A 26293-nucleotide genomic window follows, 5' to 3' on the forward strand; every position below is an offset into this window, starting at 1 on the left:
TAGCCCTGTAAACATGGCACACACCTACTATTGCAGTGTCTGTGTGTGCAGTTTTAAACTGTCAATTCAACATGCCAGTGTACCCACTGGCCAGGCCTAAACCTTCCCTTTTGGTACATGAAAGGTACCCCTAAGGTAGGCCCTAGGTAGCCCCATGGGCAGGGGCAGTAAATTTAAAAGGTAGGACATGTACTGGTGTGTTTTACATGTCATAACTGTGACATACTGCCAAATTTGGGTTTCACTGTTGCAAGGCCTATCTCTCTCATAGGTTAACATGGGGACTGCCTTTAAATAACTTTAAAGCACAGATTCCCTTTGAAGGCAGATAGAAATATGGAGTTTGGGGTCTCTGAACTCACAATTTAAAAATACATCTTTAAGTGAAGTTGGTTTTTAGATTGGGAGTTTGAAAATACCACTTTTTGAAAATAGGCATTTTCTTGCTTAAATTATTTTGTGACTCTGCCTGTTTGTGGATTCCCCGTCTGGGTCAGTTTGACAGCTGGGCTGTTCACACCTCTCTTCTAGACAGTGCACAAAGGGAGCTGGGTGTAGCCTGCATATCCTGATGAGCCATCTGAGGTAGAGTGGAGGGAGGAGTGATCACTTACACCTGAAATGACTGTGCCTGCCCTCACACAATGCAGTCTCCAACCCCCTGGTGTGTGTCTGGGGCTTGGCCTGGACAAGGAAGGATCTTGCAAACACTTGAGACTTAGCTTTGAAGTTTGCCAACTTCAAAGGCAGAAAGGGGTATGAGGAGAAGACCCAAAACCCCAGACTTTTAGAATCTTTCTGGAATCAAGAGGAACCTCTGCCCAGGAGAAGAGCTAAAGAGCTGGAGGAGCAGTACTGTCCCTTTGCTGTGTTGATTTGCTGGACTGGCCTGCAGTTGCTGCTTCTGTCTGAAAAGAATGCAAAGGGTGAACTTTGCTGTGTGTCCTGCTTGAGAAAGTTCTCCAAGGGCTTGGAGTAGAGCTTGCCTCCGGTTGGAAGTCTCAGAGATGTCAAAGACTTCAGTTTCCTCTTCCATCAGCACTGGGAACTGTGTGTTTTGTGCTGTTCAAGGAGAAAAACCACTGCAACGCCATCAACGATGCCGCTGGCCTGCACTGTGGCCTGCCGGCGCACGGAGCCGCACTTCCCCACTTCACACAGCAACCCTGGTCTCACCGACGCCATCATCAGATGATTTCACTGTGACGCGGCTCGCACCGCGACCTATGGGCCCCGCACTCTAGCATCGCCTGCTCACACCGCAGCCTAGGCATCCCCGCCGCCGCCACTCCTGCTGACACCGGCACCGCTCCCTGCACCGTGGCCTGCGGACACCGCTCGTGAGGTACCAAATCACCGTCCCATCCCGCACCGCAGCCCTGGCCAACCGACGCCAGCACCATCGACTCCAGTGTTGTCACCAGGCAATCCCTGCCTGCACCGTGGCCTGTGGACACCACTGGTGAGGACAAAGAACCGTCCTGTCCTCCACCGCCGGCTGGGCCTACCGACGACAATGCTTCAGAAACGACAACGCTGCTGCCTGCACCATGACCTAGTGATACCGCACATCGCATTGCCCCGCTTCACACCACAACCCTGGTCTCATCGAAGCTGCTGGACGCCGTCACCGAGACGCTGCCTTCACCGTGACCTGTGGGCATCGCACGTCGCATCGTCCTGCTTTGTACTGCAGCCCTGATGCAATCCACACCAGCGCTCCTGACTTCATCAGCCCATAGTTTAATCTGCAGCGCGTGTGACTTCAAGGGCCTGATTCCAGAACCGACACCGCGGCGCCAGCAACGCCGCTCTCCGGAGTTCACTGCGAGGATCACGACACCCTGCAATTCTAAAGGTACTGTTTGCGGGTCTCCCTGACACTGTAGCTGGCCCGCGACGCTGCGACGCCGCAGCCGGCCTAAACTGTTGGTTTTGTTGATCACGGCGCCGTGATAGCCCCAGGTGGAGCTATTGACTTCAAAGAATTTTATTTTTTAGCAAATCTTGCAAAATTCATCTTTAGCACTGAAGGTTGGATTTTTATCATTTTGGTCTTGTTTTACACAGATAAATATTGGCTATTTTTATAAAACTGGTGTGGTGCCCTTTTGCAGTGTTTTCACTTATTACTATGTGTTATGTGCAAATGTTTTACACATTGCTTCTGAGATAAGCCTGACTGCTCGTGCCAAGCTACCAAGGGGGTGAGCAGGGGTTATCTGAGCGGGTATCTCCCTTATCCTGACTAGAGTGAGGGTCCCTACTTGGACAGGGTGCAAACCGGCTGCCAACTAGAGACCCCATTTCTAACACTTACTGTTTGGGCATTTCTGCAATAGCCTCACGTGCATGACTCTAAACGTGATACCACCCACTGCTCGACTCGCATAGACCACAAACAAGCATACCCTTCCGTTTTTCAGAAATTACTTCTCCTTTTGTGGTATTTCATAGAACTGATGAAACCTTCGCACTGTGCGTTATAAATAATATATTTCTTGCCCCAGGGTCATTACAATGCAGACAATCAGAGACCCAGCAAATGGATTTCAGATGCTATAACTGAGACAAGCATCCCAACGAGGAACAAGGGCTACTGTCAATAGTTCAGCTTGCATTTTGATTCACAAAAAAATTAAAAAATACATTTTGAAAAGCCTGCCTCACTCGGAGTAAGAAAAACAAAACAAAACAAATGGTTGCTTTCTGTATACAATGTATTTACGAGATAACGATTTTCATGTGTGATTATTCAGTGTGTGTTTGGTATTCAAAATTGTCCTTCACCGGGTGCAGGGCAGGGCCAGGTGAACATTTTGATGCATTGCTGGATTTCTCTTGGATGTCGTGTATATGTGACCCTTGGGGAAGTTGGGGGGCAGGCTTTCTTATCCTCCTGTCTCCTATGAAATTGTTGATGACGCTGCAAAGTGTGTTTTGTTCTCTTTTCCATTAAAATGCTAAATAAAGTTGTAAAAAAAAAAATAGTCCTTCGTGCATTGTAAAGCAAACATTCCATAGGAGGTGGAATGATGGACCAAACAGCCAAAAGCATGATGTGAGGGAGTCAATACTCCTCTGGGAGCCAAAGTCCACTCTGTGAATATTTTAAAAATGTGCTAAACATAGGTATAGCGGACAGCTGTCGAGCCACCCCTAAAACACAGTGAAAGATGACATAAGGCCCAAATGAGGATGTAATAAGAGATCCAAATAAAATGTTGAAACTGGAATATTTTACCCGCTACGTTTGAAAGATGGTAAGAAAATGATCATAAAAAGTAATTGTAATTCCCCCTGGGAGCATTGTAAGTGGGTAAATATTAAAAACAGAAGTGTAAAGTTAAAACAGTAGCATTTATTATCCTAACCTTTGCTTTCTTTGTAGTTGAAAATGAAAGTGACATGCATGAAGAGTTTTTTTTTTTTTTTTTTTTACTATGACCCCCAACCCGCCCCAGTTCTCCTTGCTTTTCCTACCATTTGTTGTGTGCCTTCTCTTCACTTTTCCATTGTTTTCACTGCTTACTCCCTGCTCTTTCTCTCTTTGCCACTCCTGCATACCTCCCTAGTTTTTACTGCTTTGTCCTTGCTTTGTCTGCTGTTTTCTGTGTGCCTTCTCCCTGCACTTTCCCTCGATTTCAGTGCCTTCTCCTTGCTTTTTCCCCTATTGTTTGTGTGCCTTCTCCTTGGTTTTTCCTCGTTTTCACTGCTTCCTCGTTGCTTCCCCTCATTTTTTGTGCAGCCTCCCCATGCATCTCTGGACCATCACCTCACTCCCGTAAATACGAAGAGCCCTCAAGACCTGGCTGTTTGAATGAGTCTCCGGGACTTGCAAGCGCCTGGATATCCAGTTAGGTAATTAGCCACGCTTTAAAAATATTGGTTGGTTGATTGATTAAGTTTGGCAAAACTCCAAAATGAAGAACATCAGTGTGACTATCCAGGCTGCTGAAACTCCATTTTGGGGAACTTGCACAAAATTGAAGAAATTCAACAAGAAAAAGGGACAGGAGAGACGAGAATGTGGCACAAAAAAAGTAAACAGAAAAAAGGGAGAAATTAATGAAAAGGGGATGGCAAAGAGATGTTGTGTTACAGGTAGCAGGGGTGGGCAAGCCAGCAAAGAGCCCAAGCAGAGCCAAGGACTTGGCTCGAACAGTTATAACATGAGCCGAGCCATCACAATGGTTAGTACTCATTTAGCAAACATGTAGAAATATGATTAACATTTTTCAAATAAAAAAAAAAAAACTATGTCCTAGAGATATAGAAGCTTTCATCTTAGTATATTTGACTATATCACTGCATTTTTTTTGCAATTTTATATAGCGCGAACTCGACCCAAAGGTATTGGAGTGTTTTACATGAGCACCAGTTATGTTACACAAGGTCACATTAAGTTTTTTTTTTTTTTTGTTAGCAGGTGAGATTAAGTGATTTGCCCAGAATCAGAGGATGTTGAGCTGAAGCCGAGACTCGAACCTGGTCCTCCAGCTACAAGATCGACAGCTCTGGCTGTTACACCACATCCTCCCACAACTGAGTTGAGCGGCTTTTCTTAGAAGTGATAGTTTCTAAATAAAGTGTTAAAAAAGTTCACACCCCTACCAGCTAGATGATGCCGTTAGGGGACTGAGAGGCAAGCCAGTTGTAATGTGCCCCCCATATATGGCCAAGGGTGTAATTAAGACCGGACAACATTATAGTTTATTAACCTATGTTCATTGGGGCGGTTGTACAACCCACATTCTGAACGGATGTACTCCATTGAGGTTTCTACTTTGCTGAAGAAGGAGAAGGAGGCAGAGAGAAATAAGGAACTTGCAAAGGGCTCACACAGTTCGGTGAAGTAGGGAAGCCGGTTTATCCTAAATGTCCTGGTTTTATGTAAAACTGGTGTCTCTCTCCCATTTCACATTAGAGGTCAATGCTTTGTCTTTCATTTTTGAGGAGCTAAAGCAGTGGACTCTGCAGCTTACATACAGTGCTACCTGTTCATTTAAATTGACATGAGAAGTTTTTTCTAAATAAAAAAAGTGCAAGTTGATGAAATGTAGAGAACTCTATTTTGAGGGTAAGGCAATATTGTGGGCTTCCCTGGACCAAACCTAAGAGACTGTGTTCAGGAGACCCTCAACACCCTCAGTGAAGGTAATCACAGGTATCCACAAAACAAAGGCCTGGGAGACCCACAGAGCCCCAGGTGTGCCCACAACCAAACACAAGGGCAGAGATAGCTCTGCCACAGACGAACCTTGACGCAGAGCTCGCGTGAGGGCGACTGTCCCAGCGGGCTGACCGTCGAGACCCTGAGAAGTGCGGTCAAGGTACTCGGAGCTGAACTGTTTGAAAATCTCTGATAGAATGTCCCTCTCCGAGCAATTTTACGCAACTCCCATCTGCAAAAAAACCCAAAACCAAAACAGCTCCGTCTTGAGAAGTACCTCCGGAGAGGTAGCAGGATGGCCTGAGTGCTGGGAAGATGCCACATGCCGGCTCGGCTTGGACTCGAGGGTTCAAGAAGACCACGAGCTGGGGCAGAGCCAGGCATCCGGCCTTGCGCCAGACCTCATGCTACAGCGGCTCGCCCTAATCGCTACTAATTCATGTTCTGGGACAGAGGCAAGCGATTGAGGTACTAGAGTGTGAGTAAACGTAAAACGATTACTGGACTGACAGGGGTAGAGGTACTAAGGTATAGATCGGGAAGAAGTACAGGAGTAAATGTAGGAGTAGCGATACTAGGGTAGAAATAGCATTAAAAAGATATAGGCAGGGATTGAGGTATCATGGTTTAGGTACTGGTAGAGGTACTAAAGTATAGGTAGCATTAAAAGGGTATAGGCAGGGATTGAGGTATCATGGTTTAGGTACTGGTAGAGGTACTAAAGTATAGGTAGCATTAAAAGGGTATAGGCAGGGATTGAGGTATCATGGTTTAGGTACTGGTAGAGGTACTAGGGTATAGGTAGCATTAAAAGGGTATAGGCAGGGATTGAGGTATCATGGTTTAGGTACTGGTAGAGGTACTAGGGTATAGGCTGTGGCAGAGGCAGCTCTGTCAGGGTAGTGGTAAATATACTAAGACTTAGGCAGGGATAAAGACACTAAGTTGTTGAGGTATTAAGGTCTAGGTACTGGTAGAGGTACAGGTGGCAGTGTAGTGGTAAGAATACTATGCTCTGTGTAGGGATAAGGATACTACTAGGTATGAGGGAGTAAGGTGCAGGGAGGGTGCAGAGGTGCTACGATACAGACAGGGATGAGGTACACGAGTAAGCGCAGGAGCGGCGGTACTAGGGCACAGACAGCATTAAAGAGTATAGGTGGAGACTGGGGGGGTATGGGACTGGCAGAGGTACAAGGACACATGCAGCATTAGAAGAGTATAGGCAGTGGTCTAGGTATCAGGGTACAGGTACTGGGAAATGTACAGAGGTATAGGGGAGGTGCAAGAGTAGCAACAAATATTTATAAATTGGTGCAGGTAGGGACAACTATTGTAAAAGTTAGGGGGAGAGGTTTTGGTGAACAGGGCTGGTGTGGCAATGCTTGTGTACTGGTGTTTGTAGAGGCAGAGGGGTATGTAGAGGTACGCGTGCATAGGGAGGTGTGGAATTAACACTTTAATGCAGGGTACTGCAGTAGGAGCAGAAGAAGGGTGCAGGCAGTAAGTGCTACGGCACAGGGTAGAGGTATAATAATGAAAGTAGGGTTAATGGGACAGTGGTATACGCAGGGTCGAGGTAAAACAGTATCGGGTTAGTGGTGCCGGGGTATAAGGTATGCTCAGGATTAGAGGTGGACGTGCATAGGTAGAGGTGGAGAAAATGTGGCCACTGTTGGGCAGAGGTACAGGTAGAAGCAGTGGCAACTCCTCCGCCAGCAGCAACCTTTTCTTGTTAAAGGTGCGGCGCACAGCACTCCCCCTCACTGCGCATGTATGTTTGGCCGGCCAGCCAAACACACATGCGCAGAGGGCTATCTCCAGCCCAACTCTGTTGCTGGGCTGGACAGGGCCTCCACAGGCCTCCAGTCTGCCTGGGAGCGCCCTGTCTGGGAGCTCCCAGCCAATCCTGACGCTGCTCTAAGCAGCGTCAGGATTGACCGCAAGGCAGGCTGGGAGCCGGTACCTGCAGCGACGGGAGAGGTGCAGAGCAGCGTGCGGAGTGGAGGTACATTTTTTAAAATTTATTTTATTTTTAGATTTTTAAAGTTCCCTCCACTCCTCCCCCGTGTGCCAGCCGCCACCCCCTCTCCCCCTGCTGAACCCCACAAGCTGCGACGGGGTAGAAGTGAAGTAAAACACAGTAGAGGAAAAGAAGGAGGGCAGTCAGAGACATAAATGAGAAAGAAGGAATCTGTGAGATCCTGAAAAACAGAACTGCAGGGCATTATATTCTTCTGTGGGAAGTGTGGGCCTGGACACAGGGAGTGAACCAGCAGGTATGAAACTCATCTCAGGGAAGGGACAGCAGTCACCCACCTCTGGAGCAGGTTCCTACCGTCAGCAGCTCAACCCTGAGAGCGTGATCAGCTTTACTTGTAGCTTAAGGGGGCAGAACTTGATGTTAGTAGGGCAGTGTGTGGAAGGATATAAGGATCTGAGTAGACAATGCCTTATGGATGTCTAGCATGAGAGAGGGTATGCTGATGACTACATTTGGTAGTGTCACTCGCTCTTTAGGATCAGGGCTACTGGAATTACGCAATTGTGCGGCTGCGGCGACTTTCACATAATAATAGATTTGACGCATTCGCCTCATAATCCATCATCTGACACATAAACTGCAGATTTTAACAAAAAATGTGTTTCTAGCTCAGATGGTTCAAAAGTTAAGAAAAATTCTGCACACATGTTGCTGTACATTAAAGGGCCCTTTACCGAGCAGGACTGGTCGACTTTTATTTTGCTTATTGCAATATGTGGGTACTTAAATAGTATTAATGAGGTGCGACCAATGCCCAGATAGTGTTACCAAGTTTAAAAATGATGAAATGAGGAAGTAATAATATTTTAAAATGTGGCGCCTTATGCCGCATAACTTGCCTTTTCTTTCCACAAAATGTACTCAACTCTGCTGTACAATCTAGCCCTCTCCTGCCGCATTATTCCAGTGGCCCTGCTCAAGATTCGTGTTGTTTTGTGAAAGGTACAACAGTACTCTTCATCACATGTTGTTAGGAAGTGACAGGGTAAGGTGTGTGCTCACGTTTAAACTAACAACAATATGGAGGCCCAGTGCTCAATTCAGGGGCACACATTGCAGGTGGCGGGGGGCACCCGGGCCAGGTTCTAGTAGAAGAGCAAACCCACATGCTGTCGCAATCACGGAAAACCATCAGCGGAAAATTCGATCAAGTAGTGCTGTCCAGGAATTTAACAATAGGTCTGTGATTTTAAGAAGTAACAGATTGACTCCTACCAAACACCCCTGAAGATGCGCGTAGTCATCCCTTCAGCTTCTATGGTACGGGGTGACACCACCTGACCAAGATGGCGGGGTGGGCTCTGAGCTGCAACATGGCCGTGCTCTCCCTCAGTGGTAGAATCTTCTTCAGTATTGATGCAACCAGTTGCACACAACTGTCAGGATGTGCACACGGAACATCAGGCTTCCCCTGGTTTGTCAACTTTAGGGGTGACCGCACCAGTCAAACGTGGCGCTGGTGTCATTTGCAGGGCCTGGCCAACATCACATATGGACCCAGGGCCGGCTTTAGCGCTGGTGGTGCCCTGTTCGACAATCTTTTTTGGTGCCCCCCCACCCGATGACCACCTCCTCGGATTCCCTCACTATCACCTGACAATCCGGCCCCATTGTCTGCGCCTTCCTGTAGTCTGTGGGTACCAGTCCTATAGTCTATGTCCCACGGACCACTCAGAAAGCATTCACCCATGCATTAATTTGCTTTGAAGAACCCAGCGCCGGCTTTAGTGCTGGTGGTGCCCAGTGCAACAATCTTTTTTGGCGACCCCCCATGTCCACTTTTTCATATTCCCTCACTGCCACTCAGCAAAAGTGCCCCTCATCTCTCCATAGCCCCCTCTCACATACATGTCATTTGTTTTAAAGCACTGGTAAAGACTGGCTTTACTAATCCACTCAGCTATTGACATAAAATACAGATCTGTTCTTTGCAGCAGGCATGTTAACCCTCTGCGCTAGCTACTTCATGGCGAATCAAAGTTGCTGCTAGACAAAACTCCATCGCTCTCTCTCTAGCAGGAACATTAATCACAAGAGTTACCTAGATATTTTTACTGTTCCTGAAGGCTGGAAGCACAAGGAACTCTGCAGCAGGTGCTTCTAAATCACACGTTTTGTGAATTATTGCTAAACACAGCGCCCCCCTGAGGTCAGCATCCCCCTATCCAGCCCTGTATGCACTTTACCTTTATTTAACAGACCGGTAGGCGGTCAGACGTCAACAGCACAGAATGCAGGTTCGACCCACCGAACACATTAGGAGGCGCTCATCAGCTGAGCCACTTGGGGGCACAGGTCAGGTACAGAGGGCAACCTGCTGAGGGGTAAATGGGTGCTGGGCAGGGCCAGATATGTGGCTCCAGGGTCTGAACAAGAGGAAGGGCGGGGAGTGGCGGTGTGGCTGCCAGGCTGAGCGACAGCTGCTTTCGGATGTGCAAGCCCCTCCCCCACAGGACTCACCGAGGTAGCCTCCATATTGGTGGTGGATGAGAAGACGGTGACCTGTAGTAATGGCCTCTTTAACCAGTTGGCTTCCTTTGCCCTTTTTAATACATGATTGGTTGAGGTCCCAAGATGAAAACTAGTCAGTGGCAGGACCCCCCTGGCCTCAGTTGCTGTGTTACTTGTGAGTGTCTGCTATATACTGTGAGTACACTCACTGCCCCTGCTGCTGTGGATGGGGAGTCAATGCTCCTGCGGTACAAAGCATCAGATTGCGGACGGGCGCGTTGGGATAACGTCCTCTTGGTTCCTCTGTCCTGGTCCTGTTGTGAAACGCCAACAGAGCTTGCAATGGACTGAGAGACAACAGAGGCCGTACCATGGAGCACGCGTGGGTCTCATGTGTGTCTGTGTGCAGGAGCGCCCACAATGCCATTCCAGTGGCTGACTCGCCTGCTCTAATTGGAAAACTCAATTAATTAACATATTTGCTGCAGAAAGAGCAACAAAGAAAGATGGAGTGGTGGTGGTGGTCAAAAATGTGAAAGGGATGCTTGATACCAATCACTGAAGTGACACGGAAAGAGTCTTCTTCTTGACAACCTGCCTCTGCTAATGTGGCTTACACAGGGTCCTTGAGATATCCACCCAATCACACATCAATATTACCACCCACCTCAACCCACTGCAGGATGGCTCTCATACCAAACTTAATGCATAAACATCTTTGTAGGACTTCCCACCACTCCATTCTAATGAAGACATTCCCTGTTACTACCTGAGTGTCTGCAAAGCCTCGTCGGGAAGCCAGTCCCGCCACGCCTCGGCCATAGCCTCGTACAGCCACGCCGTGGACCTGTTGCCGTGGATGAATGGTGGCGGGAAGCTGTTGACCGGCGCACTCTCATGGTTGCCCACGGCGGGGTAGACTGGCACGTGCCCCAGGTACTTTTTGATCAGACCAGTGACCGTGTCCAGGGCCAGGATCTGGTCGCTGCGTGTCTGCTCCCACACGTTATGGGCAGGGATGTCGCCGGTCCAGTAGATGCTGTCGTAGAGAGTCGGGGAGGATGCTAGGTGCTGGAGCAGGTTCTCGATAGTATGCAGTGGAAGATCACAATTGCTGTACTCCCCCCAGTAGCCAGATTTGTGGTGACTCTTGCCCGTCATGTTCCGGCAGCACAGGGGATCCTTACAGACAGGATCACTGCCGGGGATGTAGTGACGATCCCAATGGAGGTCGGTGAGGTAAAGTACTTTGCTGGTGGGGGCTCCCGGCTGTGGAGGCCTGGGGGGTGTCACAGGTGGCTTTGGAGTATCCGGCAAGGTGACATTCCAGTCTGAATAGATGTCCCAATGGCCACAGTCCTTGCCCACGAGCAGCCCGCAGATCTCGACGGGCCTGAGGTAGGACTGGACGAAGGCGGTGATCACGTCCTGCTTGAAGAGCTGCACGGCTTGCACGCACACATGCTGCGTCTCCATCTTGAGCTTGATACACACCTCGCTAAGCATCTCTGCCACACGGTCCATGTTTGCATCCATCTGCAATACAACAAAGATGAAAATGGAAATTTTAGTGTTTAGCGTCTTCCAATTTTAGAATGAGAAATAATGTAGCTTTTGTTTTCTTTGAATCTCATAAGAAACATTCACAAATTTGTTGAAATCGCTGCGCAGGAAATTTCAAGGAAGGTTCTCATGGTCAAGGGACACAAATCCTGGTAACATGGAATTCACTCTGCAATAAAAACATGATGTAGGAAAGTGGGCTTCTTTGCAGATGCCCCCAGCCACTTTTTCCCCCCCTTTAGAACTACAAGATGCCGATTTTCGACTGACAGTGCACTGAGGCCTGATAGTGAGACCTCAGTGTCCTTGCTCTTTCCTTGAAACAAAGAAGTCTGATTGTTTTGAAATTGGCAAACGACTTTATCGCCCCTGTAAATCCCTAGTAGATGCTACCCCTGCTACCTAGGGCATGGGTACTAAAGAGGGTCCCTAAGGGCTGCAGCATATTGCATGTCACTCTAAGAGACTCAGATATTAAATTGCACTCAGCCTGACATCACAGACAACGTGTCAGGGTGCAGGCTCGAGTGAAAACATGACATGGCACACTCATTGTGTGCCATGCCAAAGTCACGGCATGTGTTACAAGTAAGTCACCCCCTACAGCAGGCCTTAAGAGCCCTAAAGACATTGTGCATTACAAAACATGCAAGGGCATATCTGCATGAGCAGATGTGCCCCTGTGATGTCCAGTTCTATTCTTAGATATTGCAAGTGACCGGGCAGTCACCTTAGAACATGTACTGGACACTGGTCATCACAAGTGACCCAGCTACTTGATGGCTGTATGGAAAATAGTGGTGTTTGGCATCAGCTCGTCTTAATAAATGAATAATGATGCCCATATGACAAGCTCCCAGAGGGCACCTTAGAGGTGCCCCTTGAAACCTACTAGTCCACTAGAGTGCTGGCTGACTGGTATCTACCAGCCTGCCACCACAGGCGAGTTTCTGACTCCCTGGAGGAGAGAGTCCCTGCTCTCCGAGGTCAGAAACAATGCCTGCTCCAGAGTGAGGTGTAATCATCTACACAAGCAGGTTGGATAGCAGATCTGCATACTAAGGTCCGGGTCTTCAAAGAGACTGCCACCTTTGGTATGCAACCCTCAGCTTCCCCTAGACCAGGGAGAGGCGACTCCCTGCCCTGAGGCCCATCTGACACCAGGACAGGAGGAAAATTGGATAGTCAGGAGGCGTGTTGCACTTGCAGGCTGGACACACCCCTACAGATTATGATAAATTTGGTGTCTAAAGTCATATGATAATAAGTGTTAAATCTAGAAATTGATGTTGAATTTCTTTATTGAGTGTGTGTTTCGCTTACTGGCTCTGTGTGTGCAATAAATGCTTAACATTATCCTCTGATAAGCCTAACTGCTTGCCCACATTACCACAAAAAGAAACTTTTAGTATTATTTTAACCTCTGTCACCCAATAAGGTCGCCCTTGATTATCTGCATAGTGTACCCCTACATTGGTCCACTACATAGATAGCCAGCTTCCTACAGTGGTGGCACAGCGTGGGGTACAAGGCTTTACATTTAATGTACCACTCTGTCAATAAGCGTTTCCACTAAAGAATCCACAATTGATTGGTTTCTAAAAATATTTTTCGATTTTCAATTTTTTGATTCTTTCTAAATTTCTAATCTGAATTGTTTGGGTGTTGTGGTAAATCGCCCAATCCTATGGTGTTCGAAATTATTAAAAAATTTTTTGCATGAGCAGCTATGCCCCTGTGAATTCTAATTATATTCCTAAATATTGCATGTGACCAGGCAGGCATCTTAAAACACGCACTGGACACTGGTCATCACTAGTGGCTTAGTTACATGATGGGTGCACGGAAAATAGTGGTGTTTGTTATCAAACACCTTGTCTTAATAAATCCATACTGATGCCCGTATTGTATTTATTATGACAAGCAACCAGAGGGCACCTTCGAGGTGCTCCTTGATACCTACTGGTCCTCTAGTGTGCTGGGTGACTGGTATCGTTCAGCCTGCCACAACAGGTGAGTTTCTGACCCCCTTGAAGTGAGAGCCCCTGCTCTGCGAGGTCATAAACAGTGCCTACTCCGAAGGGAGGATTTATCACCTACTCCAGCAGGATGGCTAACAGATCTGCATACCAAGGTCTCGGACTTCAAAGACCCTTCTCCCTTTGGTATGAGACCCCCAGCTTCCCCCAGGCTGTGGAGAGCTGACCGCCTGCCCCGAGGCGCGCCTGGCACCAGGACAAGCGGGAAATTAGATAGTCAGGAGGGATCTTGCACTTACAGGCTGTACATACCCCCAGAGGGGAGTAGCCAGTGATGTAACAAAACTCAGGGGACCCATGCAAAGTACATTGACGGGCTCCTCTCCGGACTTTTCAGGAAGTCTGAGGCCCAGGTACCGTGCTGAGAGGGCCCTCTAGAGCTCGGGCCCCCTGCTCGACAGGGGCTGTGGGGGCCTTTGTTATGCCACTGGGAGCAGCCTGAATGTGAATACAAAGTTAGGAATACCAGCATCTTTTGAATGGTGGAATTAGGAATTCTGGTTCAGGGTGATGCCCACTCCCCACAGGAAGTGGTCATCTAGGGGGTGTAGTGATCCCAAGGATAAGTAGCCCATTGGCTTCCACCATTCACTCCTGTTAAAACCCCTAAATTGAGTATCTAGGGGACACCCTGACACCAGGAAAGCAGATCAAGTCAAGACTTTGACTACTCCAACAGTGAGTATCTCCTGCACCGCGACCTGACACATCATAGCACCCCTGCACCAGAGCCCACAGCCCAAGGAGAAGTAGACCAACAATATCCCTACGTGCTCAAGCATCTCAAGACCCCCTGTGGGTTCATCCAGACTGCCCCCCATTCCTAGCTTCTTTGTGACCGGACAGATCCCCATAAACTGAAAAGGGGCACCAGATGCTGAAAAACACCTCTTCACCAGGATGCCCCTGTGCAGCCTGGGTTCACCTGTTGGTGCTGCCTTGGACCTTGCCCCATTCTCACCTTAAGTCCTGAAGGAGAGTTCCATAATTCGCTTTGAAGTACCTGAACGCAGTATATATTTTTCCCCCATAGGATAACATTACCCCTCCAGAAATTGCACTGTGTGAATTTTTGAAACCTATTAAAAATGCTATCTCGAAATGTACTCACCCGATTCTGATGATCTTGGTGTCTAAATTAATAAGAAAATAAGTGTTGTTTTTTAGAAATTGGTGTCAGATTTCTTTATTGAGTGTGTGTATCGCTTACTGGCTCTCTGAGTGCAATAAATGCTTAACATTATCCTCTGATTAGCCTAACTTCTCGCCCACACTACCACAAAAAGACAGCTTTTAGGGTTATTATTTTAGCTCCGGTCAGCCAATAAGGGTCGGCCTGGACTATCTGCAGAGTGTTCCCCTACATTGGTGCACTACATAGGCGCTTCCTGCAAATGAGTATCACCAACCGGCACTGCTATCACATGCTCTCCTGCCCTCTTTCTTCCAAAAACACAACAAAGACGTGGTGCAGGAGGGCACAGGCTGGAATTCCCTCATGGTCTGGACTATGGGATCTTCAAAGGGACCAGAAAGCTGTCCTGCCCACCTTACAAAGCATCAGATACCATACAAACAATGACCCCCCCCACCCCCCTGGTATGATGAGACAAAATGTGCTTGGATGTCTACGCTTTAGAGAAAACAAGCCATAGCTTAATTGCGATCACCCACGTCACAGAATATGTGTCTATAAAAAGGGTAAATATTGCACCAACTGTAAGACCATTTCCGGTCGCCCTGAAATTATCATTAAACCACAAGAGAAGAGAATGGTTACCCTTCCTTGGTCAGGAGGTGGCCACTCTTCCAGTTGTGCTGTATTTGGTGTTTGGTATTTTAATGAATTGGTGGAAGTAAACAGCCAATGAGATGCAGGTCTTGGGTTTTAGGTCCTCACAGCACCTCTTCAGCAGTGCTGCAGAAGAGAGGTAATGCCTCCATCGACCAGTGACCAGGACCACTGACCAGTGACCAAGACTTTTGCATAATTTGGTGAAGGAGACGTTGGGTGGCAAAGCATGCCAGTGTCTGTCCCATTACTCCAACTACTGATTAGCACACAGGAAGCCCTAGTTCCAGAACCTCCTCAACCTTTTCTCTACTCTTTAAAATATTCTGCTCTGGTCTGCTCATAAAGGAGTCTCCTAGCTAATTACTCATTACATCTCTAAAAATCCCTCCCTTTCCCTCTGCTTCCTAACCATTCCTTCTCCTCGCTCGTCCCACCAGTGCTACTTCCTTCAGAAAAAGTCACTTGCACCCTCTTGTGATTGTTCGCTCTCCTTTATCTAAATCATGTTCTTTCCCTTAGTTGCCTCCTACCTGCTAGGAAGGCCAAAGTACAATGCATTAAAACAATCAAGGGGTCGAGTACTGACTGCCCAAAAACCAACGCTCTGATTACAGCTCACCAAAAGGGCATTATGTTTCTGAGCACTGAATTGATGTACAGCCCTCGAAAGAGACCCCAGGGTACCATCATCTGAAGTGCAAAGCTGGTGAGAGCTAGTCAATCAGATCCCCTCTGGACCTTGTGTGTGAATTCAACCCTGGCTCTCAGATCAGGGCTGCTCCCAACAAGAATCAAGTGCCATCCCTGGACCTGGTCTTGCAGGGGAGTCCAGCCCGGATCCGAGAGGTTAGTAATTGGCCCATACTTTGAGGATAACCACTGACTATGTAAATGATTCCACTTTCCATCCTTTGTAGGATTTGGTTACTTGTGGAGTATACAGAGCTAGGGAGATTACAATTTGGAAACAAGCATTTGCAATGCAATGGGTCTCGCATTCGCTTGAATTAGAGCTATTAGCATTGTTATTTCCTAACTGGACATTTCTTGCCACATAAATTGAAAATGAAAAGTAAAATAGTTGACATAAGCAGCTGATTCAAAGCTCCACGGCCGCCATGAGCATAAGTGTGAATGAGAGACACAAAAGGAAAAAGATGTTCGCTCGCAGTCAAACGTATCGGCAATCGTGCAATTATCCATGTAACAGGGACAGTCTGCAAGGCGGTAACAAAACCTCCCCACGGAGGGACAAACGTAGAGCATTTACCAACGATAAGAAAGGATTTTTGAAAGGCAAGCCCAGGAACGAGTGATATTTGGGCGTGCGGTGGGCGTGGTTAAAAGCCCACAGATAGATTACAACACGCCAGAGAGGTTGCACGCTTGACCTAAAAACAGCCTGAAATGGAAGGAGAATAAGGAAACAGCAGGACTTGGCTCAGAAATTAGTTAGGAATACATCTCCGGATTAAGGGGTTCATTCTGCCTGGATAAATCCCATGATAATGGGAAAACTTAAAGGAACTTAGGGAGTTCTTAGGAAATTTGTACTGATTGCTATAAAAATGCTTTTGGAATAAATCTGATTGATTATTTATATGCGATAGTATCTTGTTTGGATATCCAGAAAATCTAGCGTGCACCGGCCCCAGGTCAGGTGTGGGACAGGTTTTCCAGGGGTTACGCTTGATCCGTGAGTAGCTCGTCCAGTCCAGGACTTTGCTTTGCTTGCTGGGATTTGCAGACCTATTTTAGATGTTTTGCAACACAAAGAGGAAACTGCAAAGGATCAGCAACTGAGAGATCGGCCTGGGAAACTTCCGAAGGATGTTGATTCCGAGTCTGATTGTAGTCTTCTCTGGGGCCCAGAGCACGTGCCTCAAAAATGCAAAAAATATCCATTAAATGTGCTATACTGATTTTCCCCATGTCAAAAGTTTGCACCAGAGCTGCCGCTCGCCTAAAGTTTCTATTTGTCAGTGATATGGGTGCAGACAAGTGCAGTGAAGCAAGAACGATGGGTTTTGAGTTAATTTCTTATTGCTGCAAGGCTGGCACTACATGGAAGTCAGTGAAGGCTGTTGGCTTTAGGTGCAACCACAGGTGGCCACACGTATGTACCAGCTAACTAGAAACAGCTTTAAAAATCATTCTGGCAGAGGATAGGGAGTACATCAATGGCAAAATGTAATTTTGCCTGAGATTTCGATGCTCCTTCTCCCGCAGGTGGCCAGTAGACAGTGCTGCATGAGAACTCAAGGGATGGGAGTGGAGGTGAGCAGGAAGGCAGAGCAGGGATACGGGTAGAGTCGGCTTTAGGTCTGAGTGTGACCGGTGTAACAGCCTTTTTTACTCCTCCCCCTCCCCCTATGGATTTCGTCATTACCATTCTCCAACAATGCCCCCCATCTCTCCATAGTCCTTCTCTGATATCTATAACCCTGCCAGACCCGTCAGCTCTGTCCAGCGGGTGCTAGCTACTGTCCCACCCATCCGGAAATCCACCCCCGGAGGAAGATCTTTTGCATAACTCGCAGCCAAGAGCCGGAACAACCTGCCCACGCACCTTAAAGCCCATCCCTCACCATCTTCAGGGTGAACCTCAAAACATGGATCTTCGAATGAGGCCCAGACCCACCACCGACGCCTTGAGGCCTTCAAGGGTGAGTAGTTGTGCTTTACAAAATCTGATTGATTGATTTTACTTTTTTTTTTTTTTTTTTTAAGAGTTACTGATAGCTCGCTCACTCTTGGTTCTGTGATCTGCATGGTACACGCTCTTTGCAGCGGGCACATTATCCCTCTGTACTACTTTCTGATTAGGTCAAAACTGCCACTAGACAGAATTCTCACCAGCAGAAACATTATTCACCAGGGTTATCTTTGCATTTTCATTGTTGCCTGAAACTGCTGGGAGCACACGGACGTGGCAGGAAGGTCTTGTTAATAGACCCCAGAATAAGCAGTTGCCTGGGCAAAGTGGTAGGTGGGGGTAGAGAACAAAACAAAAGCAATAAAAAAAAAAAAAAGAAATAAAAATAAAAAAAAAACAACCATAAAAAAAAAAAAAAAAAAACCCTAGCTTGGCCCCGCCGCACCGCTGCTCTTCTGCACTCCGCTGCACTGCAGACAGGCACAGGCTCCCAGCCTGTCCTACGGCCAATCCTGATGCTGCTGGCAGCATGAAAGCAGCGTCAGGATTGGCTTGAACGCCCTGGCTTTGCGCTCCCAGGCAGACTGGGAGCCTGTGCCTGCTCTCTCCAACCCGGCAACACAGTGCTGGGTTGGAGAGAGCTCAGCGCGCATGTGTGTTTGCCGGCCCAAGATGGCTGGCCAAAGACACATGCGCACTAAGGGGAGTGCACACCACTCCTACTCGTCCCTGTCATTCCCAATGGCCCGCCCCTTTAAAAATAAAACGATAACAAACCGTTTATTATTGCTTTATTTTTAAAGTTTTGCAGCTGCTGCTCTTGGGGGGGAGGGGATAAGGTTTGCACTTCCTGCACAGCCACCGCTGTCCCCCGACCCCCCCTTTCATCAGTCACCATTTCTCTTCTGTGTTCCCTGTGCTCTGCCTCCCCCGCGCCCCTCATGGGAGTCCCCAAGAACCTTATCCATTAGCCCTGTGTGTGCCCCAGGCAGAGGAGCTTCAGAAACTACCGAGTTAAGCTTTAGGGGGACCCCGGTCACTGACCCGTCGGGGCCGGGAGGAGGGAGGAAACAGAACAAGTGCGGCCGAGACAGAGGGGGGGGGGGGGGGGGGGGGGGGGGAGGCGGGTCGGGAAGTGACGGATGAGAGAGAAAGACGGTGGACAGGAAGAGGAAAGCAAGCAAAGGGGAGGAAGGGGGGATGAAAGGAGGGAAACAGCAAACAAGGAAGGAAAGAGGGTGGTGAGTGGAGAGAAGGGAGACAGGGTGGCGAGAAGGAGGAAAAGATGGACGAACAAGTCAGGACTGATAAGTGAGAGGATGAATGGATGGAAGAATGAAGGACAGAGATGTGGAAGAGTGAAGGACGAACACATGGATACATGTCTATATTGACTGGTGGATGGATGAATGGATGGATTGTTGCATGGGTGGGTGGATTGGATTGGATTGGTGGACAGAATTGTGAAGGTGTGGACAGATGAACAGATACTAGATAAAAAGGCTGGATGGATGAATGGATGGATAGATGATATATGGATGGATAGAGGGATGGATGGATACATGGATAGATAGATAGATGAAGAGAACTCTCCCGAGGACGGTCGGGTCTGCTCGCTGCGCATGCTCGGTGTGATAAGAGCTTTGGTGCAACTTTGGGGTAATTTAATTTCCTGTGCGCTCCCAACTGCGCCTTTCATCCTTCCAGGGACTCGGGAGCTCTGGCCTGCCTCGCGCACAGCTCGTGGGGCTCCGCGGACTCTAACTGGAGCACAAGCTCCTCATTCACCTCATATCACCCCCAGTTGGGGTGAGTGATCGGCAGCGCGCCCAGCCCCACCCACTGTGGGGTGCCCGTCGGGGGCAGCAGGACAGGTCTCCCCTCGCAGTAAACGTCTCATCCTTATGTAGATCTCAAGCGTGGCCTGCTTAGCGCCTCCTACCGGTCACACGGCGCTTACCAGGCAGCCCCCCAATAAAGCCCCTCCAGTGGGGGGGTTCACTAGCCCCAGGGGCTGCCGGATACTGGGCTGCTGAGGAACCGCAGCGGAGGATTAAAAGTGGCCAGGCCACGAACCGCGCCAGGGGCGTCTTTGGGTGCCCCCTGGCAGTGGGGAGAGAGGGGGTTCCACCCTCAAGCACCCTGTGGGCAGCACCCCGGAGACCCCACCCCCTCCAGAGATTACCACATCCTGCCGGGTGTGGAGGAGAAGGGACACGCAACCCGGGGCCACCAGGATGCACCAGAGCTTCTGTCACGATAAACTATCGCAACAGGTGCTCGGACCGTAGCACTGGGCCTCGATTACTTTATCTTGGAGAAGTTACCTTGTCCTAGCGCCTCGCAATTGTAGCCCGGAGCCCTCCTGCGCTTCGCAGTTTATTTATTTATTTCACCCTTCAACCCCCTCCGCTGTCACAAGGTGTTTAAATATTTTACTCTGAAGCCCTTTTAGGTTGTCAGAATGTATTTTAATATCTTTCCCTGGAGCACTCTTATGTTGTCACAATGTATTTATCCTGCAGCTCTCCTAAGTTGTTGCAACGTATTTAAATGTGTCATTTCTGGAGCCCTCCTAGATTGTCACAATGTATTTTACCATGGAGCCCTCCTAAGTTGTCACAATGTGTTTAAATATTTTACTTTGAAACCCTCCTAAGTTGTCACAATGCATTTAAATGTCTCAGCCTGGAGCCCTCTTACGTTGTCACAGTGTATTTAAAATAATTTACCCTGGAGCCCTATTAAACTGTCAGAGTGTATTTAATTATTTTGCCCAGGAGAGCTCATAAGCTGCCTCAAGGCACCACATTATTTTAGCCCAGAGAGTTCTTAATTTATGTTTTGTTGAATTTCTCTCACCTGGCACACTATTGCCCTGTGGGGCCTACTGGCACTTACAGGGGCACCTGATGGCCTCACTATGCAAAACAATGTAACTAGGTAGGCGTTCAGTTCTTTAATGAGAGTCACTGGCAAGGTACTCGAGGCCTGGGCGGTCGGCACTTTGAAAGCTAAACCTGTTTTTCAGCCCCATGACCTGTTGTTGAAGGACCTTTTGAAGACAATACCTACATTTACAGTGGGCCTTGAGTCAGCCCTTTGCATATCACAGGTTGCCTTAATCTTGCAAGTCTTGTTTACTTGCTTCTTATTCGAGGGCTTTCCTTCCTCTTACGGTGTTTGTCCCTCCCTTGGAGCATAGCTTATTTACCATGCTTTTGATTGATAACTTGTACTGAGGGAACATCCTCTCTCTTTTGCTTTTAGTACTCCGTGGCAGTACGCGACTGCATTGGGGCAGTGTAGTAGTGAGAAGCCGGTGCATCTTCATTGTGCAGCGGGCAATGTGGCATGCTTTGAAAAGTGAACAGAACCCCCCCTGTAGGTGGGTGCAGTGTGTGACCCCCTTAACCAACCCCTTCTAGGAGCGTCCTCCATGTGGCTCACAGTCAGTGTGCTTACTGACGGCCTCTTTGCCTCTGTGCCAGTGTCTATAATGTGATGCAGACAAAATGTGTTTCCTCATTAACATGGAGCCACGCCACATTCAAATGAGTGGACGCCCCAGTGAGATCATTAAACAAACACACAACATAAACCAGCAGCCACCACGTGGAACAAATAAACGCTTCCAAGATGCATCTGGATTTTGTTGGAATTCTCTGCATCTCCCCAACACTTTAAAGCCCAAAACACGCCAGCGGGGTCCAGTAGAAACAGGCCTTCTGGAATTTCTACCAGGGCCTATCTACCCTCATCAATTCGCTCACCCACAGATAGTAGGTTCAAGATAATAATGGCTCAGACAGCTTCCCACCACCACCACCACCCATGGCAATGCCTACTTTCGTGAGATTACAAACTGCACCACATCCTCTGTGGTCCAACGTCTAACTTGTGAGGCAGCCCTACCTCTATCAGCAGCAGCCAGCAAGGCACATGATTACCACAAGTCCACTTTATATTAACCTGGCCCCTGCTGCCTCCCCGCCCGAGGGCCCCCGACCCTCTCTGGTCTGTGTGTGCTTCAGACAAACAGGGACTTGGCAAATGTTTGCATAGCCTAGTTTAAAGGTGCCAGGCTGAGGGCAAAGGTGTAACATGTTATTAGGGTACAAGACAGGCGGCCCTGCTCAGGGCCACTTTCATTCAAACTAAGGGACCGTGCACTGATGGCAGGCCAGAACCTGGTGTCATTTACACTGAGGTCCAGGCACAAATAAGAGGCGAGCCCAGACACGTTCTTGTAAACTCAGGGCCCAAACACTGGCATCAGGTGCTGACCGCCAGAACCTAAGGCTGAGGGCCCAGTCACTGGCCGGAGGCTAGGGTCTACTGTTGTGTAAACCGAGGGCCCAGACAATGTCTTTCATTGAAACTCAGCCCAGAAACTTTCATTTGATTTCAAGGCCCAGACACCCACAGTTGTCCAGACCTGCTACCACTAAAAGTGTGGGGCCAGCCACTGATAGCATGCCACAGTCCACTGTCATTTAAAGAGAGGCCCCCAAACCATGGCTACAGGCTAATGACCTCTGTCATTTAAAGTCTCCACTTCAGACACTGTCTAAGGCCAGAGCTTGCTGACATTTAAAATGAGGTCCCACGAATAGTCTTTCATTAAAATTTATGGCAGAAGGCTGGATACCCACTGTCATTAAAACTGAGGAGGGAGCGTGGTGTGCCTATGGATGGGCGGTTACACCGGGGTCGTGCCAGTTCCTAAGGTCACTCAACATATTCTGCACCCGAGCCCCTGCCCCACCACCACCGCCTTGCATCACACGACCAGTCTAGGAGCATGTGGGCCATGTTTTCTGTTGGCATGTATTTTTGGGGTTCACAATAAACTCCAAGCTTGTCTCAGTCTCCCTCTGTGGTTATTGCACAGTAGAATCCAATGTGGCTGTCAGGCCCAGAGGTGCCTAGATCCACAGGGTGGAGATCCAGGCCATCAACAGAAGGCCGCTGCAGTGGTGGAGAGGACATGTGAGCAGCACACCAATGGACTCCGAGGACCTGCTTCCAATATGGAAGCCAACAACAACTTTACATAGATAAATATAAAGCAAGCACGAATGAACTCTGTTGCAATGGAGAAAGGTTTCTCTGCAAGCTCTTGAAAGTGTGCACCTCCCAAGTGAACCACGGCAAGCAGCAGTGCTGTCATGCCCTTGTCAGCGCACACAATGATCATACGTGTGCGCTGAGGGCTTCTTGTGGAAGAAGGAATGACATCCAGAGTTGGACTATGAGCTAGGACGGGTTCACCATATGCACTTTATTGCACGAGGGGGCTAGTACTCCCTCACTGGGCTGCAGAGGACAGACAATGGTAGTAATGCTCAAGTCGGGAAGCACCTGCTAGGGACAAGGCCTACTGCAATATTCCACCCTTCTCGAAGTTTTCCAGTCCCCTGCAATCAGGCACGTTACCCACCCGTGTGCGATATGGATGAAGCCAGCGGTACCACCTATAGAGGTGCCAGAAATGTGTGGCGTGTGTGGCACACGTGGCTGTGGCCACACTCACTTCCATTTTGAATGTAGCCAGATCCAGTGGTGTCTAAGGTGGCGGGCGAGGAGCAGAGCTCAGACAGAGAGTGGGGACTGTAGGGGACTTTTCAGACACTCCAGACATACCCGTAGAGGGTCAGACTGGAGAATGCATGGGAGGGGAGACGTCTGGGGTTCCCCCTGCTCTTTCCTGTCCTTTGTTCGCTACAAAGGTGACCCATCTGTGATGAACAGGTAGGCGAGTGGGACAACCTGAATGACTTTACTGCCCTTGTTTAAAGTCTCTCCACAGAAGAGCCTCCCCCCTCACACTTTAGACACAAAGCTCTGAGTGACCCAGTCTGCCTGGACATCACCAAAGTGGAGAGCTGCCCAGAGCTGGTCACAGGGCCCAAGTGTAGGAGGCTGGCCTGGCTTATAGTGGGTACCAAGGGTACTTACATCTTGTGCCAGGTCCAGTTATCCCTTATTAGTGTAGAAGAGGTGTTTCTAGCAGCTTAGACTGATAGAAGGTAGCTATGGAAAAGCAGCTAAGGCTGAACTAGGAGACATGTAAAGCTCCTACTATACCACTGGTGTCATATGCACAATATCATAAGAAAACACAATACACAGAAGTACTAAAAATAAAGGTACTTTATTTTTATGACAATATGCCAAAAGTATCTCAGTGAGTACCCTCAGTATGAGGATAAGTTATATACACAAGATATATGTACACAAACCAAAATTATGCAGGTAATAGCAAGAAAAGTAATGCAAGCAGTGTAAAGTTACAATAGATTGCAATAGGAGCACATAGGTATAGAGGCAACACAAACCATATACTCCAAAAGTGGAATGCGAACCACAAATGGACCCCAAACCTATGTGAGCTTGTAGAGGGTCGCTGGGGCTGTAAGAAAACAGTGAGGGTTAGAAAAATAGCCCACCCAAAGACCCTGAAAGGTAGGTGTAAAGTGCACCTACTACCCCCAGAGAGCACAGAAGTTGTGATAGGGGGATTCTGCAGGAAGAACAAACACCAGCAATGCAACAACAGTGGATTTCCAGACCTGAGTACCTGTAAGACAAGGGGACCAAGTCCAATAGTCGCTACAGTGTCGAGAGTGGGCAGCAGCACAGGAAATGCCAGCTGAGGGTGCAAGGAAGCTGCCACCGGATGGAAGAAGCTTGGAGTTCTGCAAGAAAGAAGAGGACTAGAAACATTCCCTTTGGAGGATGGATGTCCCACATCGTGTAGAAGCTTGCAGAGGTGTTCCAATGCAGAAAGACCGCAAACAAGCCTTGCTAGTTGCAAGGGTCGCGGTTAGGGTTTTTGGATGCTGCTGCGGCCCAGGATGGACCAGGATGTCGCCACTTGGATGAGGGGGCGCTCAGCAACGTAGGGAGCCCTCACAGAAGCTGCCAGCACCCGCAGAATTACCTGAACAGGCACTTAGAAGAAAAGTGAACCGGAGTCCACCCGAAGTCACAAAAGGGAGTCCCACAACGCCGGAGGACAACTCAGAAGGTTGTGCACTGCAGGAAGGAGTGTCGGGGACCCAGGCTTGGCTGTGCACGAAGGAAATCCTGGAAGAGTGCACAGGAGCCAGAGCAGCTGCAAATCACGCGGTACCCAGCAATGCAGTCTAGCGTGGGGAGGCAAGGACTTACCTCCACCAAACTTGGACTGAAGAGTCACTGGACTGTGGGAGTCACTTGGACAGAGTTGCTGAGTTCCAGGGAACACGCTCATCGTGCTGAGAGGGGACCCAGAGGACCAGTGATGCAGTCTTTTGGTGTCTGCGGTTGCAGGGGGAAGATTCCGTTGACCCACAGGAGATTTCTTCAGAGCTCCTGGTGCAGAGAGGAGGCAGGCTACCCCCTGAGCATGCACCACCTGGAAACTGTCGAGAAAGCCGGCAGAATGAAGCGATACAAGGTTGCTAGTAGTCGTCTTGCTACTTTGTTGCGGTTTTGCAGGCGTCCTGAGCAGTCAGCGGTCGATCCTTTGGCAGAAGGTGAAGAGGGAGATGCAGAGGAACTCTGATGAGCTCTTGCATTCGTTATCTGGTGAGATCCCCAAAGCAGATACCCTAAATAGCCAGAAAAGGAGGTTTGGCTACCTAGAAAGGAGGATTGACTACTAAGAGAGGTAAGAGCCTATCAGAAGGAGTCTCTGACGTCACCTGCTGGCAGTGGCCACTCAGAGCAGTCCAGTGTGCCAGCAACACCTCTGAATCCAAGATGGCAGAGGTCTGGGGCACACTGGAGGAGCTCTGGGCACCTCCCCCTGGGAGGTGCAGGTCAGGGGAGTGGTCACTCCCCTTTCCTTTGTCCAGTTTCGCGCCAGAGCAGGGCTGGGGGATCCCTGAACCGTTGTAGACTGGCTTATGCCGAGATGGGCAGCATCTGTGCCCATCAAAGCATTTCCAGAGGCTGGGGGAGGCTACTCCTCCCCAGCCTTTCTCACCTTTTCCAAAGGGAGAGGGTGTAACACCCTCTCTCTGAGGAAGTCCTTTGTTCTGCCTTCCTGGGCCAGGGCTGCCTGGGCCCCAGGGGGGCAGAAACCAGTCTGAGGGGTTGGCAGCAGCAGCAGCTGCAGTGCAACCCCGGAAAGGCAGTTTGGCGGTACCCGGGTTCTGTGCTAGAGACCAGGGGGATCATGGAATTGTCTCCCCAATACCAGAATGGTATTGGGGTGACAATTCCATGATCTTAGACATGTTACATAGCCAAGTTCGGAGTTACCATTGTGACGCTACACATAGGTGGTGCCCTATGTGTAGGGCACGCGTGTAATGGTGTCCCCGCACTCACAAAGTCCGGGGATATTGCCCTGAACAATGTGGGGTCACCTTGGCTAGTGCCAGGGTGCCCACACACTAAGTAATTTGGCACCCAACCTTCACCAGGTGAAGTTTAGACATATATGTGACTTATACGTTACTTATGTGCAGTAAAAATGGCTGTGCAATAATGTGGGCATTATTTCACTCAGGCTGCAATGGCAGGCCTGTGTAAGAATTGACAGAGCTCCCTATGGGTGGCAAAAGAAATGCTGCAGCCC

The 26293-nt window shown here is 48.8% G+C and overlaps 1 protein-coding gene across 2 annotated transcripts in view; it reads right to left on the reverse strand.

The window, feature by feature from the left end:
* The window catches only part of SMPD1 (sphingomyelin phosphodiesterase 1), an 84910-nt gene that overhangs the window by 37401 nt on the left and 21216 nt on the right, over window positions 1-26293 (reverse strand). For both annotated transcript variants that reach the window (XM_069203670.1, XM_069203671.1), the window contains exon 2: window positions 10438-11204. In XM_069203670.1, coding sequence (XP_069059771.1) covers window positions 10438-11204 — 767 coding nt within the window. The remainder of the gene's footprint in view (window positions 1-10437; window positions 11205-26293) is intronic.

Source organism: Pleurodeles waltl, chromosome 8 (assembly GCF_031143425.1).
Source record: "Pleurodeles waltl isolate 20211129_DDA chromosome 8, aPleWal1.hap1.20221129, whole genome shotgun sequence".
NCBI lineage: Eukaryota > Metazoa > Chordata > Amphibia > Caudata > Salamandridae > Pleurodeles > Pleurodeles waltl.